General features: G+C 36.7%; 1 protein-coding gene across 2 annotated transcripts; it reads right to left on the reverse strand.

Moving 5' to 3' along the window:
* On the reverse strand, nt 1–24,323 carry wdr47a (WD repeat domain 47a). Of its 2 annotated transcripts, none has more exons than XM_048164145.1 (15): nt 24,113–24,323; nt 22,440–22,606; nt 20,209–20,292; nt 18,917–19,001; nt 17,503–18,293; nt 15,991–16,108; nt 12,598–12,779; nt 9,775–9,960; nt 9,382–9,445; nt 7,533–7,690; nt 4,930–5,099; nt 4,659–4,829; nt 4,444–4,575; nt 2,140–2,358; nt 1–1,392 (listed from the first exon to the last, which is right to left on the reverse strand). In XM_048164145.1, the coding sequence occupies exons 2-15, from the start codon at nt 22,595–22,597 to the stop codon at nt 1,250–1,252; spliced, it is 2,661 nt and encodes an 886-aa protein (XP_048020102.1). In that variant the 5' UTR covers nt 22,598–22,606; nt 24,113–24,323; the 3' UTR covers nt 1–1,249. The 2 variants fall into 2 exon arrangements, with proteins under 2 accessions (XP_048020102.1, XP_048020101.1); XM_048164144.1 differs by having other exon boundaries at nt 9,718–9,960.
* Between the last annotated feature and the right edge of the window lie 431 nt (nt 24,324–24,754).

Here is a 24,754-nt window from a genome sequence, read left to right on the forward strand (position 1 = left end):
TAGAGAATAGGGTTATTTATTCAGACACAACAGCAGCAGACTTGTCCCATGAGCCTTTACTGTAGTCACTGATGTCCAAATATGATTTAAGAAAGGATCGCAGGAACAACACAATATTTCACTACATGACTTCAAGTGAGAGCTGCTTATTAGCATAAACATGTCAAAATGTTAGTTTGGCTTCGATGTAAAATTAATAACATTAATAACAACAAAAACCTCAAGAGATTAAATAATAAAATTTACATCATTAGAAAATATACAACATATTAAACAGCCCAAACAAACGTGAAACGGATATTATAAAAAAAAAAGTGCAAAATCATAGTATCAAACTATTTCACTTGTTAATTGAAGTTTAACATGTGCCAATGCCCAAAACATTTAATCTAATGTCTTTTTAGCACTACATGTAGACTGAAGTTTTTAGGATACAGATTCCCTTCATAAATCTACATTTAAAAATGCAATACTTCGATCCATGCCATCAATTCAGAGGCACTCACAAGGGCTGCAAACGCTTTCAAGCAAAAACAGTGAAATTCAAACATTAACCACTTTAAATGACGGACTTACTTGACAGCATTTACAAAGGCAGTTTACATTGACTTGGTTTTGATATTTGCACAAGCGGCTGAATTTCAATACAGTATTTGCAGCAGGCCATAAAAATGTCCATATTTCAGCCAAGCGTTGGACTGCATGTACATCTCACTCAACATGTTCCATTCATATGGTTTTCACCCAACGGTTTGCAATGATACATCAGAAGTGACTTAATGAATACTGCATCTATTTCCAGAGGCTATTTTCAAACAGGTGAGTACAGACACACTGTGATTATGGAAAGCGGACACACAGAGATGCTATAAAATCTCAGGAAGGCCACAGAATAGATCACATTACACCACTGAGTCTGTGTTCAATTATGTGTGGTGTGGTTCAGAGTTTGATAAAGGTTATTGAATGGAAAGGCATATATAGCCAAGCACACTACAGCAAAGCATCACATCCCAATATGGCTCAGGGCCATCAGACACACAGACACATGGCACTGGCAGTCAATCAGATAATATCTACATAAAAAGGGTTTGCATTTATCTCAGCCATTCTTTGTGATACAGAACTCAAGGTCCAGAAACACAAAATAAATACACACTCATACCAAACAGACAGACTTAAAACAGAAGCACAGTGCCACACATATATAAATACATGTGCTGTTTCCCTCTAGTGGCCAGAGCTGGCTCTATGAGGCCTGCGTCCAGAGTGTGACCGTGCGGTCAGCGGAGGAGGACAAGAAGGAGAGGTGGTGTGTGTGCCACCTGCACTGGATCACCTTATCCGCATGCTCTCCCACTACGGTCAAGGGCAGCTGCTTCGTCAGGTCCCCTGTGCAACACGTACAGTTCAATGATCAAAAACTCACTTCATTGCTTTAAATGTTTCAAAAATGTTAATACACATATTAACACTGCAACATCCACATAGATTATACAAACATTATATGTGTAGCTGACTCTTCCACAACCTGTAAAACAGGTTCCCTCACCTTTTGACCAATGAACTTTAGTTATCTGAGATTATAGGATATCTTACAGATTTTTTAAAAAATCATTTGATTGAGATTAAACTCACAAAGAGCAATTTGGTAACTTTTAAGCAGTAGGTAACTTTTGGCCTGCAGTCTTTGAATGTGTAAAAATGTAGTAAAATAAATTAAATTTAAATAAATATAAATATAAAAGTAAGTTTTATGCAGGGTTTTGACTAAATTTAAATCATAAAAAGTTTGACTTGAAATAAAACAAACTTTAACTGAAATAAATTAAAATATAACAAAAACTTAAACTTTTTTATTATTTCAGCTAGTTGCTAAAGCAACATTTCTCATTTTTACTAAAGTAAAATTAAAATAAAAATGATCAAAAACTATATAGACATAAAGAAATAAAAATTACAAAAACACAATGAAATTACAATACACATAAAAAAAAACATAAAAACAAACAAAAAAAATATATATATAAAAAAAAAACAGAATAAAAATATTAATACAAACTATAACAGTTTTGCAATGATACTAAACTAATAAATAACAATGAATAACACTAAACTGAGGGGCATCTGCGACCTCACCTTGTAGGTCAGTGACGATGACCTTGGTGTCGTAGGATCCTGTGAGCAGGTAATGAGCGCCGGGGGAGAAGCGCACCGATCGGACATCGCTGGAGTGCGGTTGGTACGTCTGAACCATGCGTCCGCCTCTGATGTCATACAGCATACAGGAGCTGTCCTCCTGCCCTGCTGCTAGCAGACGCCCGCTCGGGTCCACCGCCACCGACGCCACAGGACTGCCTGAGACACACACAGGATATACAACACATGAACAAACAATCACAAACTTTTCAATGTTGAAACAGGTTTATTATAGTATTAACCAATGCCATACAAAAAAAAAAGTGACTTCAAAATTGCAAAGCACATTAGTAGCCTATGTGAGATGGTAGCCACATGATGTTCCCAGTGAATCAGGTCAGATATACAGTTTCACTGCTAGAAAAACCAGGTCACACCCATTAGTCATACCCCACCAGTCTGAAGCAGCTAATAAGCATAAATGACCAGCGTAGACCATCTAGAAACCAAAAACCATCAAAAACTGCTACTGGGTCATTTCGTGTCAAATCAACCAAAATTCAGAAACTCTCCCCGCCATTGACAGAATTTTCCGGCTTTCAGTATTTTCACTGTTATATGGCAGAGGGCGCTATTACACAATTTGTGAAACAGTCGAGAATTTCCGGATTAAAACACAGGCGAAGAATAAGCAGAAGCAAGTGATAGAAGCATTGCATATGCATGTTGTAGTCCTTGAAAAAATATTTTCTCAGTTAAAAAATGTTGCTTCTTTTAATTAAACTTACCTATATTCAAGTGTTGATAAAAGAAGGCTGCATGAAGCTAGATAAAACTATCTTTTGATATATTGCATGTTCAGATATTCATACAGCAAAATATTCTGGGGGCCATGACAATTTTATGAAAATGATCAAAAACACTGGTGGGGAAAAAAAAGTTTATAACCAGGCTGCTTTGGGCCACCATTGACTTCCATTGTAGGAAAAAAATAATACTATGGAAGTCAATGGTGGCCCAAAGCGGCCGGGTTACAAACCTTCTTCAAATTATCATTCTTTGTTTTCAACAGAACAAAGAAATTTATACAGGTGTGGAACAACCTGAGGGTGAGTAAATGATGACAGAATTTTCATTTTTGGGTTAACTATCCCTTTAAATGTCATGGATGAATATTTCTTGAGTAATCCACTATTTTGTAGAAGGGAGTCAAAATGAAAATTTTCACATGAGATTTGGAGCCAAATTACAGGGGGGTAAAAATTATTTTAGAAAAATGGCAGCATTATTATTTTATTTTTCACAGAGATTGGAAAGTCTGTTAGTAAAATCTGTTGACTTTAGCAATCTTTATTGCATTATATGCCAATGGTGACAGTTTAAAAATGAGAGTTTTCTTTTTCTCTAAAGTATGCATACCTGTAACACAAGAAGTAATAACGATATCTTAATATCCTTTCAGATTTTGGTTTTTAACAAATGTTTCTTTTGGTATCTTCATTTTGAAGGCCCTCAATGGTTTAACTCCAGAGATATCGGGATCTCAATATGTCTCCAAGAATAAAATTGTACATATTTTCAATGGTCAAAAACAAAATAAATGTGGGTCACTTTGCATTTTTCTTTTAAAGAGGAACTGAAGAACTGTTCTGTCTGAAGAACAAATAATGTTGTAACTAGAAATGTATTTTGTTTCCCTCTATGAAAACAATTGCATAGAACATTTCTGAGTATCATAAATATTATTTTTCCCCAAGTTTGCATGCCTGTAACACAAGAAGTATCAAAGATACGTTAACATCCTTTTAGATTCATTTTAAAGGTCGGATATGTTTCAGTCCCAGAGACATGGTGATCCCAATGTGAATCTATGTTCAATTTGTTGAATTTAACCAAGGGCTTTTTCCCATTTTGAACTGTCACCGTTGACATATTATGCAACAAAAATTGCTAAAGTCAACAGATTTTACAAATAGACCTATAAATCTTTGTGTAAAAATAAAATAATGATGCTGCCATCTTTCTAAAGTCATTTTTACCCCCCTGTAATTTGGCTCCAAATCTCAAGTGAAAATTGACATTTTCACCCCCTCTACAAAATAGTGGATTACTCAATAAATATCTATAAATGACATTTAATATTTGGCTTTATGTATGTCTTTCACCAGAAAAGAAATGATTAAAAATCAAAACATTTGACACAACACCGGTTGAGTTGACATGGATTGACCCTATTACGTGCATTTTTCAGCAGACAAAGTGCTAAAAGAGTAAAACAAAGGCAGTGAAGAAGGTGAAGCCCACCGGAGCCTTGGAAGGACGTCCCCACCACTCTCACACAGCTGGGAACACGCAGGTCCCAGAAACGCACAGTCTTATCCTGAGAGCCGGATGCGATCATCCAGCCCCCCCATGTGTACAGAGACAGGATATGACCTGAGGACAAGGAAAGAAAATATTTATAAGAAACTGTGTGCGTGTATATAATATAAAGTCATGTTTTTTGAGGGTGTGTGTACCTGTGTGTCCGCTCAGTGCATGCAGGCCCTGTCCTCTCTGGCAGTCGGTTGTGTAGATGTTACAGTCTCCAGCTCCTGCACTAATTAAAATAGCCCCTCCGCTCTCAGGACCCTCCATAAATGCCAGATCTCTGATAGTCCCATCATGCATACTGAACTCCAGATCAGGACCTGAATTCAAATATATAAAGTAAAAAACATTCAACCAAACTCCATTAAATTTTTCTATGATGATTCATGAATATTTGTTTAGAATCTCTCTTTCTCTCACCTGTAGCATTGCAGGTTTCAGGGTTGAAGGGCAGCACTTTGACGTATTTGTCATTGGAGCCGGTGGCCAGTAACTGTCCACAGGGGCTCCAGGCCACACAATATATGGAGCCTTTATGATGCTTGTTCCTCTTGAAGCGGATTACAGGAGGTTTACTCATGCCCGAGCCACTGAGAAACAACAATACAACTATATAAACTGAAGACATTATCATTAAACTGTCAATTAAAAGGTTCTGGTTTCCTAAAAATTAAGTCGCACTTAGTTCATTCAGCCAGATATAACATGCACTGATAAATCGTTCACAATAAGACCAGGATAGTGTGTGTGATATTGACAAAAAATTATGTCTCTTTATTTTCTGGGGTTTTGTTGATAACGATAACTAGACGATATTATTAAGTTGAATATTAAGGCACTTTAGGCTGTTATGAATCAAATGAAATCAGTATTAACAAAATCCATTTTTGCACTGCAGAAGTGGCACAGAAGCTGCATCTAAAGCAGCATTTAATGTATTTACACTGCAATTATGATTGCATTAATAATGCATTAATGTTTAAAAAAAATTATATTTTAAATGTTCAACTATGATACTTTACAAGCAATACTTTACATTTGAAACTAAAACTTCCAGTATGTGGCGGCAAGTAACTGTGAGTCACAGGGTCATTCATTCAAACGGCTGATTCAATCAGGAACAAAACAAGTGACTGTCCTTATTAATGGATCATTGAATAGTTCAAAAATCGTTGGTAAAAACAAACTCTTGCACGTTTCTCAAACACTTCATCGTGTTTTTTTTTAATTCCTAGTTTTTATAATTAAAGGATTAAATCACTTTGAAATTAAAATTACCTTAAAGGATTAGTCTACTTTTAAATTAACTTTTCCTGATAATTTACTCACCCCCATGTCATCCAAGATGTCCATGTCTTTCTTTCTTCAGTCGAAAATAAATGAAAGTTTTTGATGAAAACATTCCAGGATTTTTCTCCTTATAGTAGACCTCAATGGGCACCAAACAGTTGAAGGTCAAATTTAGTTTCACTGCAGCTTCAAATTGTTCAACACGATCCCAGATGAGAAATAAGGGTCTTATCTAGTGAAACCATCGCTCATTTTCTTAAAAAAATTGAAAATTATATGTTTTAACCAGAAATGCTCATCTTGAACTAGCTCTCTTCTTCTTCTTCCCTATTAGAATTCCAGCAGTATAGATGCTGCTAAGCATAATACTGCCCTCCACAGGTCAAAGTTTGAACTAATTGTTATATACTATTGAACTAACATATTGCATATAAAAATTAGTTCAAACTTTGACCTGTGGAGGGTAGTACTACGCTTAGCAGTGTCTACACTGCTGGAATTCAAATAGAAGAGAAGAAGAGAGCTAGTTCAAGATGAACATTTAAGGTTAAAAAATATAATTTTCAATTTTTTTTCAGAAAATGAGCGATGGTTTCACTAGATAAGACACTTATTTCTCATCTGGGATCGTGTTGAACAATTTGAAGCTGCAGTGAAACTAAATTTGGCCTTCAACTGTTTGGTGCCCATTGAGGTCTACTATAAGGAGAAAAATCCTGGAATGTTTTCATCAAAAACTTTAATTTATTTTCAACTGAAGAAAGAAAGACATGGACATCTTGGATGCCATGGGGGTGAGTAAATTATCAGGAAAAGTTTATTTAAAAGTGGACTAATCCTTTAAGCCATCCAGGTGTTACCTTTACTCACCCTTAAGCCATCCAGGTGTATTTGACCTTCTTCTTTCTGATGAACATGATCAGAGTTATATTATTAAATATCCTGACACGTCCAAGCTTTATAATAGCAGTGAATGGGACCAACGAGTATGAAGCTCAAGAAAGTGCATCCATCCACATCCATCCATCATAAACGTACTTCACACAGCTCCAGGGAGTTATTAAAGGCTTTCTGAAGCAAAATGATGTATTTGTGTAAGAAAAATATCTATATTTAACAAGCTATAAAGTAAAATATCTAGCTTCCGCCAGACCGCCTTCCATATTGAACTTACGAAGAAAGCGCAACTGACATTGCGTCAGTTACGCTTGTTTCATAAGTTGAATACAGAAGGCGTAGGACGTAATGTAAGCGTTTTGATAAATGAGAGGCGTTACACTTTCTTCGTAAGTTAATTATGGAAGGTGGTCTGGTGGAAGCTAGATATTTTACTTTATAAACTTGTTAACTATGAATACATTTCTTACACAAATGCATCTTTGCGCTTCAGAATGCCTTTATTAACTCCCAGAACCGTGTGGAGTATGTTTTGCTTTGGATGGATTTACTTTCTAGAGCTTCACACTCGTTAGTTCTGTTTACTGCCATTATTAAGCTTGGATGCATCAGATACTTATTAATATAACTCCAATTATGTTCATCAGAAAGAAGGTGGTCAAATACACCTAGGATGGCTTGAGGGTGAGTAAAGCTTGGGGTAATTTTAATTTCAAAGTGAACTAATCCTTTAAAGTTGGGTGGCTAAAATGAGGATTTCAGGCTTTTGCTTCAACTGTAATGCATCTGATTCAGATCTTTTAATCAGGTTTTAATGCAGCATGTGGGCGGCTGACCTCGTGTCCAGCGTGTCGGGATAGGCACACACGCGCAGCGTCTTAGAGTTGGAGCCAACCGCATATAATGTTCCTGTGGGGTGGAAGGCCACGGCGCGGACCGCCTGCGTATCCTCCAGGGTGTTGACCATCACAAATTTGGCTTTAGACTTCTCTTTCTGCAATACACACATATAAACACACTTTTTATATGTGAGAAGGGTTATTTGAAGATTATGTTCATTTAATCTCAAATAATCCCTGAACAATCCTTAATCTGTTTTTGATCTGTGAAGTTTTAGAGCTGTAATTAAACCAAAGCCTTCAGAGGGAGAATGTTTTATTCAGTGAATGTTAACCCTGTAAAGCCTGACATAAGAAACAATAGTCCAAAAAATTGTTTTTTTTTTAAATTTATTTTTAATTTATTGAACCTTCAAACAAAATCAAAAAAATGTTTGCTTATTTGTTTTTTGTTGAGTATCACATTTGTATATCAGACTTTTGAGCTCATACTCATAGAGGGGGAAAAAAAACACTTCAATTTTAAAGGGTTAGTTCACCCAAAAATGAAAATTCTGTCATTTATTACTCACCCTCATGCCGTTCCACACCCGTAAGACCTTTGTTAATCTTCGGAATGCAAATTAAGATATTTTTGTTGAAAGCTGATGGCTAAGTGAGGCCTGCATAGGGAGCAATGACACTTCCTCTCTCAAGATCCATAAATGTTCTAAAAACATATTAAAATCAGTTCATGTGAGTACAGCGGTTCAATAGTAATATTATAAAGCGACGAGTATATTTTTGGTGCGCTAAAAAAACAAAAAAACTAAATAACGACTTATATAGTGATGGCCGATTTCAAAACACTGCTTCAGGAAGCTTCGGAGCGTTATGAATCAGTGTGTCGAATCAGCGGTTCGGAGCGCCAAAGTCACGTGATTTCAGCAGTTTGGCGGTTTGACACGCAATCCGAATCATGATTCAACACAGAAGAATCATAACACTCCGAAGCTTCATGAAGCAGTGTTTTGAAATCGGCCATCACTATATAAGTCGTTATTTTGTTTTTTGGCGCACCAAAAATATTCTCGACACTTTATAATATTACTATTGAACCACTGTACTCACATGAACCGATTTAAATATGTTTTTAGTACATTAATGGATCTTGAGAGAGGAAGTGTCATTGCTCCCTATGCAGGCCTCACGGAGGCATCGGATTTCAACTAAAATATCTTAATTTGTGTTCCGAAGATTAATGAAGGTCTTACGAGTGTGGAACGGCATGAGGGTGAGTAATAAATTACATTATTTTCATTTTTGGGTGAACTAACCCTTTAATTCAGAGGGAAAAATATTGAATTTGACGCAGCGTTTTTTTTTTTGTTTCGGGGTTTTTTTTTTTTTTTATGCTGCAAAAATGAAATTCTGATAGCTTGTAAATTAATGAGCTCTTTATAACAGTATAGCAGATTACTTAACATAAAATGCCTCTAAATATCAGATGGCACTCTACATCTCCCAAATATCATCTCGTAAGATGATATTTAATTAAAATATTTAGTTTTATGATCAAAGCTCTGTAGTTTTAATTGTGTGGGTTAAAACATATAATGCAATACAAAAATGATTGAGAGATGTTCCTCAAAAGCCATGGCATATTTGTTGCTCACATTTTAACATGATTTATCTGAAAAGTTGCTTCAGTCCAATAATTATTCTTGAAATATTACTAACAATATTCTTAGGTTATTCTTAAGTTTGTCAGCAAAGTTTTGATCATGTTGATAATTTTGAAGCCTTAGAATTTTCTGTATCAAATATGACACAGTAGGCTTATGTTGAACTGTAGGGGACGCTTTACCTCTGGGCCTTTAGATCGGGTCAAACTGCTGTCAATCTGTCCAGTTTTGTCTCCAGTTTGGGCACTGCAGTTGAAAACAAAACCTTTTTAAGAACCTCAAACATTAATAATCACTAAAAAACATTACCAAGCAAATTAAAAAAAACAAAAAACAAAAACTTATTTATTAGAGTTTGATATGACAAAAAGCATATATTTTTCTAAAAAAAAAAAAAAAGTTAAAGATGTTAAAAGTGTTAAAGATGCACTAGAATAGAGATTTTTAAACTCTTTGAACGATTATGAAAAATTAATTGAGTGTGACTTTAAAGAGTTAAAGAACTGGTCTCTCTTCACCTCTGGGGCAGTACAGGAGACTGGGTGGGTGGAGGGAAGGCTGCTTGACCTGCTGACCTCTGAGGAGTGCTGGTGACCACATCGCTGTCTCCTCCACCCCCTTCCTGTGTCTGTGTCGTGGCTGAGGCCTCTCTCGCCTCACTGTCATTGTTGCTGCCTCCATTACACTGCTGAGAGAGAGCCTGCACCTCTTCTCCCAAATCATCCATTCCCACATTCAGCTCCTCCAGTCTTTGAATAGACCTGCATACATACATACATACATACAAAAACATGAAGCTTTAGTGTCAACTTGGTGCCCACGGACTGCCCACTGACCGTTCACTGACCATGCAATGCACACAAAAAAGGCAAGAGCTTTCTCAAAATCATAAGATCCTATTTAAGTTTAAATTCAAATTTGAATTTAAATCAAAAATCCAATTTGGTTTTAAGGAGTTTGTGCAAGACAGTAACTAACAAAATAATTTTTTCTGCTGTATTTTAAAATGAACTTTTTACCATAATTAGCAAGTAATTGCAAATGGTTGCAAATTACTTAAGGGTTTCATCTGAGACAGTAACAAATACACTGTAGAGATGTAACTGTATGTGAATATGACCACTGGTCATTTTACATGTCGCTCATACAGCTGCTTCTTGTCAAAGTGACCAGAATAAACTGCAACATGGACACCAAATAGTTAAATGCTTGGCTAAATGTGACTAACTTTGAGCTTGCTCAAAACATCTTATTTTTAAACTCACTTTACTGATGATCACGGTTGCTTTTTTAATCACATACACATCAAAGTGCATATAGCTTATAAAATGTATTTGTGTTTTCCTTGGGGATTTCTCCACCCACTTCAAGCTCCATAGTTGCTCGCTGCACCATCTGTAGAAGCATGAGGTTCATCTCATTAGCCTTTCATTTGATATTCTTCTTAATCTCTGCCAAACACAAACCACGATTAACACAACTGGTCATTTCCCTGTGGTCAAGGGGGGTTTCCCCCATAAAATCCCCTGAAGCAGATGGCAAAAAGTGTACAGTCCGAAGTGTGCACACAGAACAGATTTTTATTCGTTTTTAGATTATTTGTCCTAAAAATCTATACTTGTCCTAATATATATTCAAATTAATATCCTAAGATTTTGTAATAACTCATGACCAGTACGGATTCTGTTGACAGAACAATGAATGTTTCTTCTGCCCTCCCCTCCCCTCTGACATACTGCATTATTTATGGTTGTGGCCTTTAATGATGACATCACCAGTGGAACGGCACGGCACTGTTCCAAAACCTCCCTTTGTTATGTTTCTGTGTTACAATTGTGCCGTAACCACAGCGACAGAACTAGAGAAGTATCAAAGCCGAACAAGAGAACAGGGTAATACCTCTGATTGCATCATTACATTTCACTAGTTTTCCTTTAGGGTTTTTTGAGGGGTCTGTAATTTGAGTGACAGCCCATGCAACATCAATAAATAATTAATACAGTTCCAAAAAAATCCTTCAACAATTTTGCAGACTCTAAGAAAGGATTACTGACACAATTGAAATGTTTTAAAAATTATCTAAATCATTATGTTTAGTCTGTCATCTCTTCTTAATATTTATGAATCTCTCATCTCTTATTATCTTATCTCATTTTTCACACATAAAAAGACATACACACACATCCCTGTTACAAGGGACATCGAGTGGGATGAAAACCCTATGACAAAAGAGGCCTACAGTCCACCAAAAACTCAAAAATCCATGCTAAATTCAGATTTTCAGTGATTTCAGAATTCAAAACATAACTTAAAGGGATAGTTCATTCAAAAATGTAAATTCTGGCATCATTTACCCACCCTCATTTTGTTCCAAACCCATAATACATTCATTCATCTTCAAAACACAAATGAAGATATTTTCAATCAAATCTGAGAGATTTCTGTCCCTCCATTGAAAGTCTATATGTCAAAAACTCTGACACTTTAAAATGTTTATAAAGAGATTGTAAAATAAAGACATATTAATCAAGCAGTTTAATCCAAGTGTTTTCAAAGAGACACAATTGGTTTATATGATGAGCAGATTTAATTTAGGCCTTTATTCATATATAAACATTGATCAATGAACATGCATAGAGCACATCAAATATGGGAAACGGAATGAAGCTCAACCATACTTCTTTGATGTGCAAGAACAACAAGACTTGAAGACTTGGATTAAATCGCTCATATGGATTCCTTTTTTGATCTCTTTATGAATGTTTTGGGTGAAAAGACTTTCAGTTTTCATTTAAATGTCTTCATTTGTGTTCCAAAGATGAAGGAAAGTCTAACAGGTTTGGAATGACATGAGGGTGGGTAACTGATGACAGAATTTTCATTATTGGGTGAACTAACCCTTTAAAACTGGATCTAGAAAGGATTTCAGGTATTAGTTTAAAAAAAAAAAAGAAGGTTGGGTCATGGTACAGCCTACTTGTCAGACTGGAGGAGCAGAGCCACCCACAAAAAGTTATCCTTGGACCATAAATCCAAGCTTCTACCCTGCCTGGTACTAAATAAAACACTATGTAAATGTGGTTCAAGGCATGGATGTGTATATGTGTTTGTATTCCTTAGGGAATTCTCCACCCACTTCAAGTTCTGTGGCTGCTCGGAGCACCATCTGTAAAACCCTGAGGTCATTCACATCTACATCTCATTAGCCTTTCATTTGATATTCAACCTGCCATGCCTTTTTCCTCTGCATCCCTCCCTCTTGCTTTTAGCTGTGTCAGATTTCACCTTGTGTCTTTGTGTTTGTAAACTTCAGCTAGTTTGCTGTACGTCAATGCAGTTCTAGACACAAACGCTGACCTTTGGATGTGATTTTAGTGGTAACATGGAGTTTGGCTGACCTGGTAAGGAAGGCTTCTGTGAGGTTGTGCTTGGCGGTGGCCGGGGCCTCGTGCTGCTGGACTCCGCCCTCTCGTAGCATCTGCTGGTAGAGTTCCCGCTGCTGCTGCTTCTGTTCCAGATGTTGCTGGACACGCAGACGCTGACGGTAGTACTCCTGAAACTGCTCTGTGGAGTCCCACAACTACACAGAAACAGAGGGGACAAAGATGAGATGAGATGTAACAGAGAGAGAGATTCTCAAAGTCACCATGAAATCAAAATGAATAATTCTTATTTTTTTAATATAGCAGTGTTTATTTTAAATGATTTATTTGTCCACATCATTATTTTTTTAATCATATGCCCTAACTTCCCTTCCCTCTTGCACCAACATCTCTTTTCTTCTCTAATTATGTGTTTATCAGCAAGAGGGTGGGACAACCTGTCACATGAGATCGACCAATAGCAAACCACAACCATCTAATGATCCAATCAAATCCCCATGGACAAAATTAAGTCTCACCTTACATTTTTTCTCGTTCAAGAAGCCCTTTCACTTGCATATACGTCACAATATGAAAGAAAAGATCATTTCATGCTGACTTTAAAGCCTAATGCAAAAAAGTTACTCCTATTTCACCCTCAAAGCTTATCACTAGACAGATGCTGAAGAGGAGTCGCTTTCTGGTCTGGTGAACAGATTTAATACATCACAGCTCTACAGTGATTACTACCACTGATTAAAAACCCAGACAGGAAATAAACTGTGTTTGTTGTCAGTGAGCTCAGAGTCTCTGCAATCAATACATCGGCTGTTTCTCAATTCTAAAAACGCAAAGAACGGACGTGCGTTCTCATGGAGCCTGGTCCTGCCAGGACACGAGGACACAGAATGAATCATTGTGAGAAGTGAGATGTGCTGTGATCTTGTTTTAGATTTCTTTGTGCAAAGAACACAGATGGTTAAAATAAATGACCATCTTTCTGAATGGCTGTGTCATATACCGGGTCACCTAAAGGATGTGTCCTCTCTCCTTTATTATTTATTTTGTATACAAATGATTTTAAGTGTAATTTTAGAAATAGACATTCAGTATTATAAAATTTGCAGACAACTCTGTAATTGTTAGTTTACTGAGTGAGGAAGACACAACGCATGGGTTAAGGTTTTTAGATTTTGTCTTATGTGTCTGTATTATCTGTATGGGATTGCCTTATGTTAAATGCTTGTATGCTGCAACCAAATTGCCTTTGGGAAATGAATAAAGATGAAGTGAACTGTTGCTCAACTGACCGTTCAGCACATGTTAGCAGTGGGACAGCACCATCCAATGCATAATAAATAAAACATAACATCATAGATGTCGTAACCTATTAAAATATTTACTTATGTTATTATTTCATTTTTATTTTATTTTATGAGTATTTGTGTAAATTAGTATGTATATTTAATGTTTTGCTTTGTCGACATTAAGATTCTTTTAAATATGCCAGTTAAAAAGTACTGCAGGCTTTCTCCAAGTATTTATAACTTTACTAAAATTATGACAAATGTTTACTTTCACAAGCCATGTCACGTATTTGCAAGCTTTCAGTCAGACTACTGACCACTGGCAACAAACTGCATATTTCTTTAAAAATATCCAAGGCATTTGGATGAAATGTCACAGTATAAGTGAAATAACATAATAAATATTTTATGAAAGTGAAAAAAATGTAAAATAACCATTCCATCCAAATTTTGAATTGTTTTGTATTTTTAATATTGATTATAGTTGATGTTTTATTTGTTATAACAAATACTTTTAATAAACCCTTAAATAATATTTAGGCATATAATATTTAAAAAAAAAAAAAAAAAAAAAGAGACTCTCAAGAGTCATGGACAACATATCTCAGCTGAAATGACCACAAGAGTTTTATGTTATCCACAGGATATGGACTAAAGGACAGCAAGTGCTTGTCATAACTAATAACTCACATTATCCTCTCTTTCTCTCTCTATCTCTTTCTCTCTTTGTGCGCTGTGTGCTGTGTGTGTGTGTGTGTGTGTGTGATCACAGAGAAAAGGATGTTGGGTGGTTTTCCTTATGGAAAGTGGTCTAAGGAGAACAGGGCTGTTTTGGCTAAAGAGCACTGTTCCTGCTTAAAAAAGTGATTAAAAAAAGACAGTTAAATAATCCAAAAATCTTGATACAATAAAAAAATTCACCTCTATAACAGGGTTATCATAATTACTTAAAACTAAAACCATAAAAAAGATACATTTTTACTTAAAAAAAATAAATAAATAAATAAAATTAAATTTAAAAAAACCTAATTCATTATGAATTCATTATGAACAGAACCCACTATAATCAGTGATGCCGTCTACACTGGATGTGGCGCGACAACAAATTCCTGACGGTAAACTGATGCCTTGTTCTATTTGACATACTTCAAGCGCTCACGCTACTTCTGATATGATGGTTAAATGGATTTGCAACCGTTGCTTTGTTGCGTCCGGTATGAACAGCTTCTAGCTGTTGCGGCGCGACAATGCGACAACAGTCAGGTCCTGTGTCTGCAGACAAGATGTAATAGTATTTCAAATGATGCAAAAATAACACTGTTCTATAGCACAACATTCCAATTAACATTTGTACTTTTAGAACCCTTTGTCCAATAGACTAAATATCAGCATTCCAGATAACAGCCGCTAATGGTGAACAGTCTAGAACTCTTTTCATCACAACCACTGACAGTCAACATTCTTGTACCCTTCACACAAGAGCGATCTATAAAAGGTCAACATTCTAGAATTCTTTACACAAAACACAAACTTTTTCATTCAACATTCTAGAATTTTCCTCATTACAGTCCCTTCACAAACACAGGCCTAGCAACTGTAGCTTGGAAACAGCCAATCCAAGCCCTCTGCAACTATGAAGTGATAAACTGGAAGCAGTAGCTGAGCTTGCCAGTTATTTATGACCCTGCTCAGGGCTACAGGCTGTTTATGAGAGTGCACATGCAAACTTCTACTGCTCAGACATACAATTACAAATAATAACAAGCTTTTACAAATAAATCAGAATGTCACTAAAAATAAGCTTGAATTCTAAATTAAAATTTTATAAGATTTACAATACATTTATGCATTAAGCAGATGCTTTTATCCAAAGACTCTTACAAGAGATGAACAAAGCAATTTGTCAAGGAGCCAACAATATTCATAATATACAATGCCAGGTTTATTTGACAACTAGAATAGGAAGCAAGCTAGAGAAGAGGAGAAATGCAGAGGAGATTGTTTCTGTGTGAGTTATCACAGAACTGATTTGTTTGGCATGTCGCTTTTCCAATTATTAGTTTAGTATGGTTTTATCTAATGTTCAGAAGATATCAGTGCATTCATTGACTAACACAAGTACCTCATTCTTCTCTGCAGAACCAGGTTCTGGAGCATCTTGACCCGGGGCAGAGGCTGGGCGAGAGTTTTGAGGACCAGGTGAGCTCATCATTTTATCAGATGGAGTTTCAGTTCTGGAGCTGCAAGACCAGAGAGTCCACATTATTGTTTTAGACACACACCTCACCTTTATAATGACTTTGTTCTGAAAAGATTCTGCTTGTCATTCTTCTCTACCACACCCATCAAAATTTCTCAGAATTGAATATGCCTTGAATATGCCACACACACTGCCATTTTTTTTTAACAGGGTGTTTTAAACAATAACAAAAATGGGAATAGAGTACCTCAGGGATGATGTGTTTTTGTAGGCCAACCCGAAAGTTAGTGGCGCACGGGTTCCCTCGATCGAAAGCCTATGCATTTTTCCCATAGACTTTTGGAAAATCACAAAAAATAAGCTCTGTGTTTAACAAAGGGTTATGGCTCTTACACGTTTTGTCTGTCAAGATAATCTTTACAAGTTAACACAACATTTATACATTTTTAAGCCTAAATAAAGTCGTCAGATATAAAAAGCTAACAATAGGCTATAAACGGACTACAGCACACCATGGTCGCGGCTCAATGTCACCATCACCAAGCTTCCTCAAACTTTATTTAAAAAACAACTTTCTTTAAAAACATGCTCGCTGATTATGATCTGCGCTGTGTATGAATACTTATCCACTTTTTTGAGAGATGCTAACCAAATGTCCTGTTTGTCATGATGAGGTCTAAAGTCCCCGCCAAAGAAAGTAGTCCCTTTTAGCAACTTGTTAGCAACCGCCGTTTTTAAGACACAATAAAGGTTTAAAAAAAAAAAATCACAAGCAGTTTATAACTGGTGTGTTTTATGTCATAAATCAAAATGTGAAAATATTTAGAGGCTTTGTTAACCACAGACCTTATTTCAGGCGATTTAGCAAAAACCCATTCAAAAAACCCATTGACTTCAGGGTGATGGAACTGGAAGTCCTAAAACTCGCTTCCAGGTTTTGCCTACAAAAACACGTCATCCCTGAGGTACTCTATTATTTAATGTTTCTGAAAGAAGTCTTTTATGCTCACCAAGGCTGTGTTAATTTTATCAAAAATACAGTAAAACCAGTAATGTTATAAAATATTATTACAATTTAAAATAACTATTTTCTATGTAAAATATTATATTTTAATATATATATATATATACATATATATATATATATATATATATATATATATATATATATATATATATATATATATATATATATATATATATATATATATATATATATATATATATAATAAATATATAAAATATATATAGACATTTTTATTTATTTAAGTCATTGTTGTTAACATCTAATTCGCTAATAATCAGCTAATTCACACTTTAATAGTGCTCTCCACGTGGTCTTGGTCATGGTGTACTGTTTATAGTGTTCTGGAGTTTGTTGTAAATGGGTTAAGCTTTAATGCAGATGTATCAGGTGTATCAGGAGATGTTTACCTCTCTGGTGACTCCTCAAAGATGCTGTGACATCCTGAATTCTCCATCATCACACTGCGGTTCAAGTGTTGAAAATTAGCGAACGAGTGCGACATGGGCGAAGTTTTCCCTCCATCTGTTCCCACTCCTCTCTTATCTTGGCCAGAAAGACCATAAGACAGGCCGTCCAGTGCTGGGTTCAGAGAGCGCGTCATGTAGGTGTCTGCAGACTGTGGGCGCCGGAGAGGGGAAGCGGGATATGGCGAGAGTTTGCTGATGAGCGGAGTAAGGAGGTCGGCGTAAGCGGCCTTGGCGGGTTTAACAAGCCGATCCACGTGGATATTGAGCATCTTCTGCTCAAAGGCGCAAGAGAAGACATTGGGCGACAGGTTCTGGAGCCAAGAAAGCAAGCTCAGGTCGAGATCGTCGCAGCCGTTCCCACACAGCATGTCTATACCCAGAAGAACCTCGCTTTCTGTGATCTCCTCTCCGGTGGCTTTGCTCTGGCAGAACTCCACGCAGCACTCGTACAGTACACCTTTAATCAGAAGCTGGAATAGACGGTTGGAGCTGGCGCGGAACCCCGCCTCGCTTAGCTTTCGGTCAGCGGGAATAAACTCTGCCACCATGCCGCAGGCCTCCTCAAAACACTGCACGCGTGCCGTACTCGGATTCCAGTCCTTGAACTCGGCGTGGTTGGTGAGGCGGGGCAACGTCAGGAGAAGGCAAAGCTTGCTGTAGTCATCTTTAGTTGGACAAAACTCTTCTAGAGCATGCAGACACTTCACAGCCTCTTGCATTGTCAGCTCCAACTGAACATAGACAGACAGAATGAGCGAGAAGCTTAAGAAAGCTGGTCAGAGCCATTTGCAATAATTTGCATAATCTCTCAAGATTTAAGGTTTAGCTTTGAAACAAAATAAACTAGTGACTTTACATGTATATTTCTTTATCTTCTATATAATATAATTATTATTTGATATAGAATATGTATTTTTTATATAATGTAATATATAATATAGTCTTATTTGGCTCATTACTGTTGATTATTATTATACATAAACTATAGTTCAAAAGTTTGAGGTTGGTAAGATTTTTAAATATTTTTGAAACTCAATTATGCTCACTTATTTAATTATATGCTTTTTAATGAAAAATAAAGACAGTAATATTGTAAAATACTATTACAATTTAAAATATCTGTTTTCTATTTTAAAGGGTAAATTATTCCTATGATGGCAAAGCTGAATTTTCAGCATCATTATTAAAGTCTTAAGGGTCACATGATCCTTCAGAATCATTCTAATATGCTGATTTGGTGCTCAAGAAACATTTATTCTTATCACCAATAATGAAAACAGTTGTGCGGCTTCATATTTTTGTGGAAACTGTGATACTTTACTTCAGGATTCTTTGATGAATAGATGTTACTCACATGTTGTGGCTCATCCTCAGCAGACATGGCGTTGTTCACACACAAAGCTTCCAGAAACTTCTGTTTCAAAACAATGTAGCGGAACCTGAGAGGACACAGAAAAATGCAGAACATATATGTGAAGTTAAACTAACAGTGTCTGATTTTCATTCACATACGTAATTTACAATCATTTTTAGCAACTGTTATAAATTTAATATTAAAGGTGCCCTAGATTCAAAAATTGAATTTACCTCAGCATAGTTAAATAAGAGTTCAGTACATGGAAATGACATACATTGAGTCTCAAACTCCATTGTTTCCTCCTTCTTATATAAATCTCATTTGTTTAAACGACCTCTGAAGAACAGGCGAATCTCAACATAACACCGACTGTTACGTAACAGTCGGGGTGAACGCCCCAATATTTGCATAATGCCAGCCCATGTTCCCAACATTATAAAAGGCATTAGACAAGGGCAGCCAGTTAACGTCTGGATCTGTGCACAGGTGAATCAACAGACTAGGTAAGCAAGCAAGAACAATAGCAAAAAATGGCAGATGGAGCAATAATAACTGACATGATCCATGATAACATGATATTTTTAGTGATATTTGTAAATTGTCTTTCTAAATGTTTCGTTAGCATGTTGCTAATGTACTGTTAAATGTGGTTAAAGTTACCATCGTTTCTTACTGTATTCACGGAGACAAGAGAGCCGTCGCTATTTTCATTTTTAAACACTTGCAGTCTGTATAATTCATAAACACAACTTCATTCTTTATAAATCTCTCCAACAGTGTAGCATTAGCCGTTAGCCACGGAGGACAGCCTCCAATTCACTCAGAATAAAACGTTAACATCCAAATAAATACTTTACTCACATAATTCGAAGCATGCATACAGCATGCATGACGAACATCTTGTAAAGATCCATTTGAGGGTTATATTAGCTGTGTGAACTTTGTAAATGCGCTGTAATATAGTCGACAGCTCGTGTGGCAGGGAGCACGCAAATTAAAGGGGTGGCGCTGCCTAAATCAGTGCATTGTTAATGATGCCCCAAAATAGGCAGTTAAAAAAATTAATTAAAAAAAATCTATGCCGTATTTTGAGCTGAAACTTCACAGACACATTCAGGAGACACCTTAGACTTATATTACATCTTGTGAAAAAGCATTCTTGGGCACCTTTAAGTGAATTCCTAATCAGTGTTTATGTACAAAATTATTTCTTTTAAGTGCATTTAGGTGCAGGTGAGCTCATATTATTTGGGTTGCAATTCTGGAAAGATTCTGAGCTGCTCTCTCACCTTTTCCTGTCAAATTTATCCAGACACTCAAGAGGCTGAATAAACTGTAACACTTCATCCCACTGTCCATCCAGAATGAGCTGCCTGCAGGGGGGAGAATGAATGAGACAGAGAGGAAAACAGAGTGTCTAGACAATTTGACTCATAATAGCACAATATTAGTACTAGCTTCAAACTAATAAAATAAACTATATTCAAAATAACATTTTTCATAAATACATGATGTAATTGATGTTGTGTTACACTGCCTCAAACAGTATGACAATCACCAGAGACAAACTACATGTAAATTATTGGTGGTAAATCCAAACTGGTAAAACTCTGGAGCTGTCTTATCAGTCTTTTCCTGGCTGTGTTGTAGACTAGAGTGTCACTCAGTGTTGTGGTGTGAAGAGCACCTTTGTTAATAAGAGGCCCAGTTTCTAAAAGAAGGGCTCAAACTCTCATGCACTCATTGAATAATGAGGAACGCTAGTGAGATCTGAGCAATGAGCTGTCGGTTGATTTAAAAATGAAATAAAATTGTCAAGACTTTTCCTTGAGTTATAAACTACTGCTAATAGAGTGCTGCAGGGATGATGTACTTTTGTAGCCTAAAACCCAGAAACAAGTTAGCATTTTACACTTCCGGCTCAATTGTCCTTTTTCAAAATCGGATTTTTGAATGGGTTTTTGGTTAAATGCCTGAAATAAGGTTTAAGTTTTATTCTACGACATAAAATACATTGGTAATACCTTGTGATATTTAAAAATTTTACTGGTCCTAACAACATAGTTGTTTTTGGTTCGTTTACATGTCTTTGGACCGTGTTGTATTCATATTTCATTCGAACTGCACCAGAGTTAGTTTGGAAGCGGACTGAGAACGATCATTTCAGAGGTTTTGGTCTGCTTTGTTTGGTGCGCACCAGGTTCGGATGGTAGCGTTTACACCAAGCGGCAACCTCCCCCTGTTTCTCGTGAAGCCAATACGGAAGTGAATTAAACTGCAATTCATCGACTGGCCGCTAGGGACAGGCTGCAGAAGTGAGCAGAATCTCATTGACCATCATGTTAAATTAGCCAAGTTTACAGCAGAAAAAAACGTTTACAGTCTGGTTCATATTGTGGATTTGGTCTATACTGCGAATTTGCCCTTCATGACAACTCTGAGGGGGGTGAATTTTTTTATAACTCATCCGTTTAAATTATATTAAGCCTTAAAGTTCTGCATAATTAAGGGCGTGGTCACTTGAGTGACAGGTATGCCGCTGCTGTCTGTGAGCCGTCATGTTACCTCAGCAGCTCATTTCAGCCGCTGAATTTGGCATCTCACTCGTATTTGTGCTTTTTTCTGTATTATTTTATACAATATATGGCTTGCTGCATACTCGAGACAGATGTCAGTCTGTGTACATGTGCTCGCATGCGGAACACACGTTGTTGGATCGTCGTGGCATTGGCTAAAAGTTTTGTTCCTGAGATTTACTACAACGACAATACCAGGAGGATATACAACTCCGACAGCACTGCTTGGATATAACTAAAACTGCTGCACTATTTTGAAAAATTATACTTTGGATACGTGCTCATTAGTTTGAGAGAACATTTGAGAGATATACATCTGGTATATATATATATATATATATATATATATATATACCCAAGTGCCACGGATTGGATTCATCTCGCGATCTCTATTTAAAGGTATGACATCCCATTTGATTTGTGTTATTTGCACACCCAACACAAATTAATTAGCCTACTGGTGTTGGAGCATCTATAATGTTATCGTAAAAAAAAACACCGTAGATTGACAGTAATCCTTTAGTACTTTCTAATGATATTGCTATGTTTATTAATATTTTAGATAGTATCTAAGATAGATAGCTAGGGCGGGCGTGGTTTCAGCAACAAGTCGCATGGGCTCCAACTTCGTCCCGCCTCTTTGCCCATTTTCAGTTATCCGTGAGTGACGTGCGGTCACGTGCAGCTAAGATGGCCGCGGCCTCATTTGCGCGTCAAAACTGCTATTCAGAACTCTATGGGTGACGTCACGGACACTACGTCCATATTTTTTTACAGTCTATGGTTTACACTTATTCAAATGAACCGCACTAACAGAGCATTCGCACCAGGGTTCGTTTTAATCACACAAAACATGCCAAGTGTGAACACCCAACGTGTCCCAAATTCCAGTGGTCTTTTTTATTTGAATTCTGCCTGAGTGGAAGTATACATATGGATCATACCTGAGGAACAGCATGTCATCCGAGTAAAGGCCATTGATGACCCCGCTCTCCTTCTCCAGGGCCAGCATGCTAATGTGCAGTTTGCGTGAATTTAGGAAGTCCAGCATCACCTTAATGATCTCCACTTCCTTTACATTTATGATCTCCTCAGCCGTCATGATGGCAAGCTTTCACAGAAAGAATAAAAGAATGTACATTTCATTTAGAAGATGGTTTTATCCAAAAACAGTTATAGTACTTGCTCAAGCGATCAGTGGTGATCAGGCCTTGTAGGGCTTGAACTAGGACCCACTACTAAGGCTAAATTCAAGGGACATGAAAGAATTTTTTATAGGTATTTTCCCTGTTACATTCATATGCTCATTGTGTTTACATTTTTGGCTACAAGTCACAATGTAGTAACTTATTGTGACATACATCAGAGTGAAACAGATTGTTGAAATGTTGGGTGGGGTTCTATCCATCGGTTGCTGATTGGATGGAGGCAGATCTGAATGCAAGCTAGCAGTCAATTGTAAAAAAAGGGGCGGAGTTTCAGCAGACTAAATGATTGGAGAAAATGAAACATACATGGATATATAGCATCCAAATGAACAGATTAAATGAACAAATGAAAATAAATATTGACCCGAGCTAACATGAACTAACAACTACTTTTATTACCTAACATTAACAAAGATTAATAAATAATACTGTAACAAATGTATTGATCATTGTTAGATAAAGTTAGTTATTGCGTTCGTTAACTAACTTTGACTAATGGTAACATATTGTAAAGTGTTACCAACAGTTACTTACTATTTCAGTCTATAAAGTCCTCTGATGTAGCTACAGTATAAAACACAGTATTGCTTGTAGACTGCAAGTGAAAAACAACCTTCTAATTAAAATGCCAGACCAATGTTATGACAAAGAAGAGTCATCATTCCAGAAATTGCAGATGTAAACACACAAGCATGGGAGGTGAAGTGACATTCCACCCAAACAAAACAGTCTGTCCCTCAAAACTATTCTCTTCTCAGCAATGTTTCACTGCCAACTTAACCTATTTTAAATCATTTCAAATAACTGTAATAAAAATACCACTTAGACTTATCCTTTAAAATTACACATTATTGCTGAAAGCTAAAGGAATTACTACCATAAAAATTAGAGAACTATTTATTAATATTAAAAATTTAAACAATAGCCTATATTATTAATTTGAGGAAGCTCTAATTTTAGATTAAAACGCATGAATACATCTCTGGTCACTCATACATTTCTACAACAAGCACAATGGCAGTAGTTTATGAATTGCCCTGTTTGGGGATTTAAACCTTCAACCTTTTTAGTATTATAAGCTCAATACTTCAACCACTAAGCCACTCCACCCGGCCCCAAACATGCACCATGGGAAACGCAGATTTGTTTTCTCATGCTTTCCCACCGCTGGATCCGGTTGAGTTCACTGCAATACATTTATCTGACAGCTTACATTGATTATGTCCTAGATAAGCCAAATTACATCCTATCAAGCACCAGTGAGAGGGGACATCCACCCATATCCACCATATTCTGAAGCTGCGGAGGGAGAGAATGTGTCAACCAGGCGCAGCGGCAGCAGCCTCCCCGGCCTCGCCTATCCTCAAAACAACGGCGATAAGCGTCGCGAAGAGCGATTTAAATCTCACCTGATAATCTCTACATATACGCGAAGTGCAGAAGTCCTCTGTGGGTCCACCGAGGGTGTGTCGAGACGCACTGTCTAGTGGTTTTTTCCTCCTTGTTTCGAGGCGAGAGGCTCTTGTTGTCCCTGGCGCTCGCTGGTTGTCAAGCACAAGCTTCCTCTGCTCGCTCCACCAATCCGCGCTCACGCACACAAACCCCCGCAAAACCCGCCCCGGCCCGCACCGACCTGGGTGTTATTTAACAGAGTGGGGCTTATTCAATTTAATGGGGATTTGTGATTAGCAGCATTATGTACGCATTATACAATGTGTATGTAAACTTACACTAAGCCGAGAATGTAGCGGTTTATAGGCCTATAGTGTTTGAGTTGTGTGTCAGGAATGATCATGTATGAATTGCAAATTATTACAAACAATCCTCAAATAAAAATATAAGAAAATACAAGTTACACAACACAAGCATATAATATATATCGATATTTCATTCAAAAACATTGTAGGACTTTTTATGTGTGGTCATTTTACACAATTATTAATTTCATCTGACTGACGATTCCAAAACCATCGTTTGCTATTAGCTGATTTTTAAATTGTTTAATTGTGTTCCATAATTGTTTTATTTTTTACATTTCGCCACCCGTGTAG

Source organism: Megalobrama amblycephala, linkage group LG17 (assembly GCF_018812025.1).
Source record: "Megalobrama amblycephala isolate DHTTF-2021 linkage group LG17, ASM1881202v1, whole genome shotgun sequence".
Classification (NCBI taxonomy): Eukaryota; Metazoa; Chordata; class Actinopteri; order Cypriniformes; family Xenocyprididae; genus Megalobrama; species Megalobrama amblycephala.

Bases quoted from the DNA above. Each gene is read 5' to 3' on its own strand.
- wdr47a (XM_048164144.1), bottom strand. From the start codon at position 22,597: ATGACGGCTGAGGAGATCATAAATGTAAAGGAAGTGGAGATCATTAAG. The intron at 9,446-9,717 runs GTGAAGAGAGAC...TTTCAACTGCAG, and splicing joins TCTCCTGTACTGCCCCAGAG to TGCCCAAACTGGAGACAAAA. The intron at 4,576-4,658 runs GTACACACACCC...CCTTGTCCTCAG, and splicing joins TGCACTGAGCGGACACACAG to GTCATATCCTGTCTCTGTAC.